Genomic DNA, 7,500 nt, shown 5'->3' with positions numbered 1-7,500 from the left:
CTAAGACGAAGTCAAGGCTGCACACTAAGATTTCGACCGTAGTCAGCTCAGAGGCGGTTTGCGCCTCGAAATTCCATCCCAGCCGCAATTTTTTCACGCATAGCTAAAGCCCCATCAATTGCGAATCTTGGTGAATGTTTCGTCGTCAAAAATCCCCGCGCACTTGGCTGGAAATGAGCATTTTCTGCTTCCGATTCCACGATAACTGATGAAGTTAACGGCTGGTGATCATGTGAAAGGCCACGGAACTTGGGTCCGAGATCACCGAACTCCACCCGATGAGGTACAGTCATTTCATGTACAACACTTACCGCATCCCCACAGCGGCTTCTCGAACAGCTCCATGGTTACTAGTGACGCTGTGGGGATGGGGAAAAGTGTTGTTCATGAAATGACTGTACCTCATCGGGTGGAGTTAATTTGAGCCTCGGACCCAAGCTCGGGGACCTTTCACATGATCACCAGCCGTTAACTTCATCAGCTATCGTGGAATCGGAAGCAGAAAATGCTCATTTCCAGCCAAGTGCGTGGGGATTTTTGACGACGAAACATTCACCGAGGTTTGCAAATGATGTGGCTTTAACTTTGCGTGAAAAAATCGCGGCTGGGATGGATTTTCGAAGCGCAAACCGCCTCTGAGCTGACTACGGTCGAAATCTTAGTGTGCAGCCTTGACTTCGTCTTAGGACATTGAAAACACGGAATTCCCGAAACGGTAAAATAAGCTCCAAAAGGCACAAGAATACACCAGAGGTGAGTCACTTTCATTCCTTTTATTGAATGAACGTTAAATTGAGCGTTTTTTAGGCTTCACAATTGACGGTATTTTATTTCCCATACAAAGTCTTATAAAGCGTTTAAATTCTCAACGGCTGCCTGTAATGCAACACCGCTTGCACTCAAAGGTCATCTTTCCACTAGTAATTAATTATTACACGCTCTCTAGTGACGCGAACTTGGGCTGCCTATGTGACAACTTGCAGCACCTGAACGTTTTTGAGCCAAGGACGACAACCGGAAGTTCGCTGTTTTCCATTTTAAATTGTCTGTTCACTACCACCTTTATATTGCTAAGTATTTTTCCTCCATTAGAGATGATTAGGTTAAAAATTTGGGAGACACTACTGTCCTGCCATGTGAAATCGTTATTTTCGGTTACTGTCAGCGTCTCAAAAACGGCGCGTGCTTTAACTCCGTTTAATAACGCAAAATACTTTTCTCAATATTAAAACTTTCCAAAAACATTGACTGTTCGTTAAAAAGGCACGACTTGCCCGAAGCGCTATCTTACTCGTCAATAGTCAGTTGGAGGCAAACATAGAACCAATCGCTTTAGAGTTAATTTAGAGTTTATTCCAGCAAGACAAACAACTGATATTTTTCCTGCGCATGGCCAATGAATCACCGCCCAAAAGATTGCAGTTAATTTAAAAATCGACTTTCGCCTGCGGTGAATTTTCATTTCTCACCCATAGTCATCTCACACAGTCTTCTGTCAGTAAAGTCGACGGACTGATGGGAAAGCGCACGGTTTCGTGAAAATGCGGTAACACTCGTTTTTTGAAATGTTTTACCTTTAAATTGAATAATTTCTCGTATATATGTAGGTAAAATTACAACTGATTGCCTAGCAAATCCATCTTCGGTCTGTATATGTTGTGTTAAGTTTTATTTGCTCAAATAACGATTCATCGTTTTAGCTTGAATACCAATTTTTTCTTTATGTTTTGGCTTCTCAGCTACAGAACACATTATCGGCTTCAAATATTGACATAGTAACAGGTGCTATATATCCTTAACGACCAAGGGCATTTATGAATTGAAGCTGAAGTTAAGACAAAGAACCGCCAGAAGTCCTTGGACTTCTGACACCGTGAACCCAAAATCATATTGAAACAAAAAGATACTCGAATTTTGTAAATTCAGTATAGTAAGCGTGCAAGGATATTGTTGACTTTGCATGGACTCAGACAAGAAGTTATCGAGAGAAAATGACGGCAAATGGAAAGATAAATAAGAATAAGGTAATTCCAGTTCAACTCAAGGCTGAAGAGGAAGAACCAGATGTGGTTGGAGAAACCAGAGGGGCTCAAGCACAAGCATCTTCAGCTGCGTTTCACATCGATGAAAAGGAAAGTCTTCCGAGTCTGTCACAAAGAAAAGTCAAAGCTGTTTCGCCATTAAAAACTTCAGGGCAAGCAAAATTGACGGTATCAAAATGGAAGAGATTTGCAAGAAAACGGAGTGACATTTCAGCATGGCATGAATATCAGAAAGCACGAATCGATTTTCCGACGATACGTGAGAGCATGCGGATGAATCATCACCGAATGAATGCCGCGCAACTTAGCGATTTGGAAGAACTTGTTGAGATAACGTCGCAAGAGAAACACAGGAAAGATGGTGGTGTATCAACTGTGAGCTCTCCAAGCAGAGCTCTACTCTACTACTTCGCCAAACTGGCTTCTTCGACTCGCGAAGAAGAGGTCATCGATTTGGAATTTGTTCAAACACTCGTCGATAATGGCGCGTCAGTTAATACAGCCGATCGACACGGGCAGACCCTTTTACACGAGGCAGCCAGACAATGGGATCTTTCGGTTGCTAAGTTGCTTCTAGAGCGAGGTAAAATAATCTGGTATTTCTTTATGCTTTAATGATGTTCTCTCTAGACTAGTGTAAATAATATCATGCGGCATGTCTCTCTCTATCATATACTCCTCGCAAGCCTACCTTTTTACGGCAAAACAGAGAGATTTGATCAAGTAAATCAATGGAACTTATTGCGGTTTGGATAACGCTTTTTTTTTCTCGAAACACAAGTAACTCTACTAGGAGCAGCTGGCCCGAGATTTGCCTAATCTACTAAAATATTATGAGTTTAGGCTTGCACTTCTAGCACGACTTTTCGATAAGAAAAATATGTATTCCATAAAGACGTGTTTCATGTTACAAATACGGTACATTGATCGATCATTTATGTATGTTATGGATCTCGAGTAAAAATGTTCTGCCTCAACGTACAAAATGAGTCAGTTATAGCAAAAAAATCGTCTTTCCCCAAAGGCAAAGTAAATCTAAAGCTATCTATAATTGACAATACTATTTCAATCTTAATCATTTAAAAGCAGAATTCAGAAAAAGTGATGAGATAAGAAGTATGAGGAAATTAAAAACACGACCACCGACTGTTTGCCGATAAATTTTGTGGTATGAGAAAGCTAAAACATCGTGTGTCAGGGTACGCGAAATGTGGATCAGAAATTGGTATGTCGTCTCAATGGCTGTCTTGCTAAGCTTGGAAAATCGAAGGTTATACGAATTACAATATCCTCACAGGAATCTCAAGTTTAGTCGAAAATGTACACTCACTCCATATGAAGCGGAGATTCCTGATATTTCTTTTCATTAATTCTTTTGTATTTTTTTGGCCGTAAACGAGATTTTTTCCTCAAGGTGTATCTTTATAAACATTCAAGTGACTTGGTTTATTAAAGCACTTTTATCAGAAGCGGATCAAGCTAAGACGATTGTATATCTGTCCCTTCCTTATTCAAACATACTGTTTTAATTACTTTTATTGAGAACTTAATTTTCCACATAAATTTCTTTTATTCTTTCAGTCATCATGGGAAATGCAAATCAACCATTTTTACCAAAAAAAAAAGACACCTGTGAAATCAATTTTTCACCAATTGTGGAGAAATGCCGAACTTAATTCTTATTGTATCTTTTACATTGTCAGAGGAGATAAAAAAATCTCGTTGCTTACATCGCTTTACCTGTACCGTAACATTTACGTCTCACCAAGGGAAACACTAGAAAAGTTATATGAATGAGTTAGTTAAAATAACTGCGTTGGAGGGAGAGTAACACACGAGAATTAAAAAAAAAGTCGAAAAACTAGTGGGTGACGTTTCGAGCGTCAGTGAAGACCGAAGGGCTGAACCTCGGCACATTAGCCATTCAATGTTTTCACGTTGGTTAGTTGTCTTTTATCAACTCGTCAGTTTATAAACCAGAATCCTTTTTAATAGAGAAATAACTCACCAATTCTAGAAAATGTGTAAACATTTTGACAAGTAAGTCCTTGAGCGCGTTTAAAATGAGAGCTAATTTTGATTTCAATTTGCTTTTTTGAAATAAACGTTATCATTGGAGATAAAAATTGCTTGAAAACTTCTGCCAGCTCGGTAGTTTGGTACTCTCCTCATATTGCACCCACCATTTAACACCAAAATCTAGAAGTCTAAAACCACAAACTCGATGATAATATTGCGCTCGCAATTACAAATCTAAGATTGTACAGAAGTCTGTCAGAGCTGATTTTCCAAAAGATCTTTTCTGAAAAGTCTTAATACATAGGTCAGAAAAAGGCAACGGTATTAGTTCATGATGTGTTCAGCAACACGCCCTTTTCTAAGTTCCTTAAAAAGACAAATTAAACACGTCAGCTGTATTAGCCATAAACGGGGAGCTCTTTGAGAGCTGATTAGAAAATAGAAGCCTGTGTTTCTGTGACGTTGCCTTTTGAATTCATGAAAGTAAGATCTGGAGCAAACAAATTAGGGGTCAGGTGAGTAAAGTTAATGCACCGACATTTCGTGAACTCCTCCTTCTTCCCTCATGGGTAGGTTCAATTTTCTTGCATTTCATTCACTCTGTTGAAACACAACATTTCTTCATTACCACTTTAAGTCTAACGATATTGGAGAAAAAAAGCCTTTCGTTCTTAAGGCGCTGTTACACTGTGCAATTTTTTGTGCAACTTGTCTCGCAATCCCATGGCGAGACAACTGAGTTGCACGAAACATTGCCCAATGTGCATGACAAAGTTTGCCACTGCCAAGAACGTTGCAAGAATAGGGAATGGATCCGTTGCGAAAAGTATAATTGAGTTCTAGTTTCCGCAACGCTTCACGAAACATTGCAAGGAATTTTTCAAGCATTGCGAAGCGTAAAATCTTTCCTACAACTTGTGTTGCAACCGTTGGCAGCACCAGCCATTGAAAATGTTTCTTTAACCTCGTCTGATCGTCTAAAACGAGACAAATTTCAAAAAACGTAGCCTAGTGTAACACCCATCAAACAACTTGTTTCGCAATGTGAGCACTTTTGCCGCAACAAAATCGCGAGAGAAGTTGCATGAAAAGTTGGCCAGTGTAAAGGCACCTTTACTTTCACAGGAGCAGTTGTTAATCAGCCTGACAAATACGGTCGCACCCCGCTGCATGTGGCTGCTGCGGTTAACTATCCTGAGATGGTACAGTTCCTTGTGCAAAGGGGAGGAGACATTCACGCAAAAACTGCCAAAGAAATGCAAACACCGGTTCATTTTGCTGCAAGAAATGACGCATCTTCGTCGCTAATGATGCTGATAAAATGTGGCGCTGATATTACGGACAAGGATTTTAAACAGAGAACAGCACTACAGGTTTGAAAAATTAACTTATCACGCTCTGATTGGTGTCGTGGGGGAGGGGGGGGGGGGGGATTTAAGGACAGGAGTAGGTCATACGAAAGCTAAGAAGTTTGATGATCTTAAGAATCCGCGGCTAGAGAAGATGATGGTTACAGAGAGGAGAACTCGTAATTCCGCTATCGGAACCGTCGACCGGAATTTGAACTTCATATCATTGTGCATGTTTATGAAAGGCGCAGTAAGTTAAATTTAGACTATTAGGTTTTCCAAGCAAGCTGTGCAAACCCTACCAATCTAGTTGATACACATCTTTGGGATGGTGTGGTAGCCAATCACATGGTACTTATTCATGATTTTTGTGACCAGGTTGCAGCAGAATTGGATAGATCTGAAACTGCGAGGTGTCTGATAGAACGGTCAGCAGAAGCTGGTGTGGCTGATGACAGAGGGATGACAGCTCTAGTTCTTATGATAACCAAGATGCCCAATGTGGTTAGATGCTGATACTTTCTCGTCTCACTTTCTTTAGCGATAGTTCATTCTGAATTACTATAATACCTTCTTTTAAATATGGCCCGTGAAGCGATGAACTCTAGTTTTTGAGGTATTTCTGTGGTTCTAATAAAAAAATTTTCAGTTGTGCGCTTAGTTACCTGGCCTTTGAATGAAAGTGAGGCTGGAGTTGACCTTGCTTTGATGGAAACCTCACAGCTTTTCTTATGTAAATTCCTACTTATTAGCATGAGAACAACATCATTCACATAAGAAAAGCAGTGAGCTTTCTATCAAAGCAAGGTCAACTCCAGCCTCACTTTCATTCACAGGGCAGGTAGCTAAGCACACAACTGTAAAATGGTCTATTGACACTTTTGAAAGTTGTGATCCTTCGGTTACTTACATAACTTTCGACATAGAAGCCAACCACGTTTTAACAGACCGCATCTTATTTCTCTTTGTGCTAATTAGTCTCAGTAATGTCGTTGCACAGCTAAAATTCTTTTCACGTTTGCACATGTTTACCAGGCTCTGGTACGTTTAATTCACGCAAACATGAAACGGTAACTACTGGCCACTATATTTGCATATGGTATTTAGTAAATTAAGTAATCGGAGATAACTGAGACGGTTTTGACCGAAAAATGGAAAAGTTAATTTAATTGGCTTGCGAAGACAAAAATATACGACGTCTAGAACTCAAATTCTCTCTGGACGACAAAAGAAAAAAAGACCCCCATTTCACGACAAAAAGAAAAAAAAAACATATCATGTCACGGGTGTTTTAGTACTACTTTTATCACAATTGTTTTTGCATGAGTTTTTGGTATTATTTTAGGCCAAGAAAGCACTCAATCAATTCTACTCCACTGACCGCGCAAACAGAAAGCAGTACTTTTACCTGAATCAGCTCGAGCCCGCAGTACCGACTTGCATGAGCAACGGTTGCGCTAAGACAGCGCTTGAAGTCATCGTTCAACACAAACAGTTTGATCTCATCATGCACCCAGTGATACAGAGACTGATTGCTGTTAAGTGGAATTACTTTGGAAAGCGAGGAGCCTGGGTACAAGTAATTACAAACCTATTTTTCGTGATATTGTGGACGGTCCTTGGCGTAACGTCACCATACAAAGCAAACGAGTTTTTTTATCCAATAGAAAATAAATGGTGGAGAGTGGTGTTGGGTATTATAGCGATACTGATGACGTTAAATCTTATCAGACAGGAAGTAATGGAATACTTTGCTTCTAAGAGAGAACACAGACTTTGGGTAAAATGGCGCGAAGATGAACTTCGGAACGATTTAGAGTTCTGTCATCCACGTTGGCCCGGAGAGAGAATGTACCTTATGCAAGAAATCGACTCCTTACGTCATCAAGCACCGTCTTACCTTAAAGACGCTTGGAATTTCATCGACTGGCTTGCTTACGTCATGATCCTTGCATCCTTGTCAACGCTTTTGGTAGCTTATTTTCGGGACGACCAAATGGTGTTGTCTGTTTACAGAAACATACTGTCTGCGACACTTGTGGTGTTATGGGTTCGCCTTATGAAATACGCACGCGTCTTCACTGCCATTG

The 7,500-nt window shown here is 40.2% G+C and overlaps 1 protein-coding gene across 1 annotated transcript in view; it reads left to right on the top strand.

Moving 5' to 3' along the window:
- The first annotated feature begins 1,484 nt into the window (after positions 1-1,484).
- The window catches only part of LOC138007338 (uncharacterized), a 6,763-nt gene continuing 747 nt past the window's right edge, over positions 1,485-7,500 (top strand). The window contains exons 1-4 of the mRNA XM_068854164.1: positions 1,485-2,625; positions 5,187-5,434; positions 5,789-5,914; positions 6,756-7,500. The exon at positions 6,756-7,500 is cut by the window's right edge and continues 747 nt beyond it. Coding sequence (XP_068710265.1) covers positions 1,992-2,625; positions 5,187-5,434; positions 5,789-5,914; positions 6,756-7,500 — 1,753 coding nt within the window. The 5' untranslated portion in view covers positions 1,485-1,991. The remainder of the gene's footprint in view (positions 2,626-5,186; positions 5,435-5,788; positions 5,915-6,755) is intronic.

This window comes from Montipora foliosa, chromosome 6 (genome assembly GCF_036669935.1).
Source record: "Montipora foliosa isolate CH-2021 chromosome 6, ASM3666993v2, whole genome shotgun sequence".
Lineage (NCBI taxonomy): Eukaryota > Metazoa > Cnidaria > Anthozoa > Scleractinia > Acroporidae > Montipora > Montipora foliosa.
This window is presented reverse-complemented; position numbering and strand designations above follow the sequence as displayed.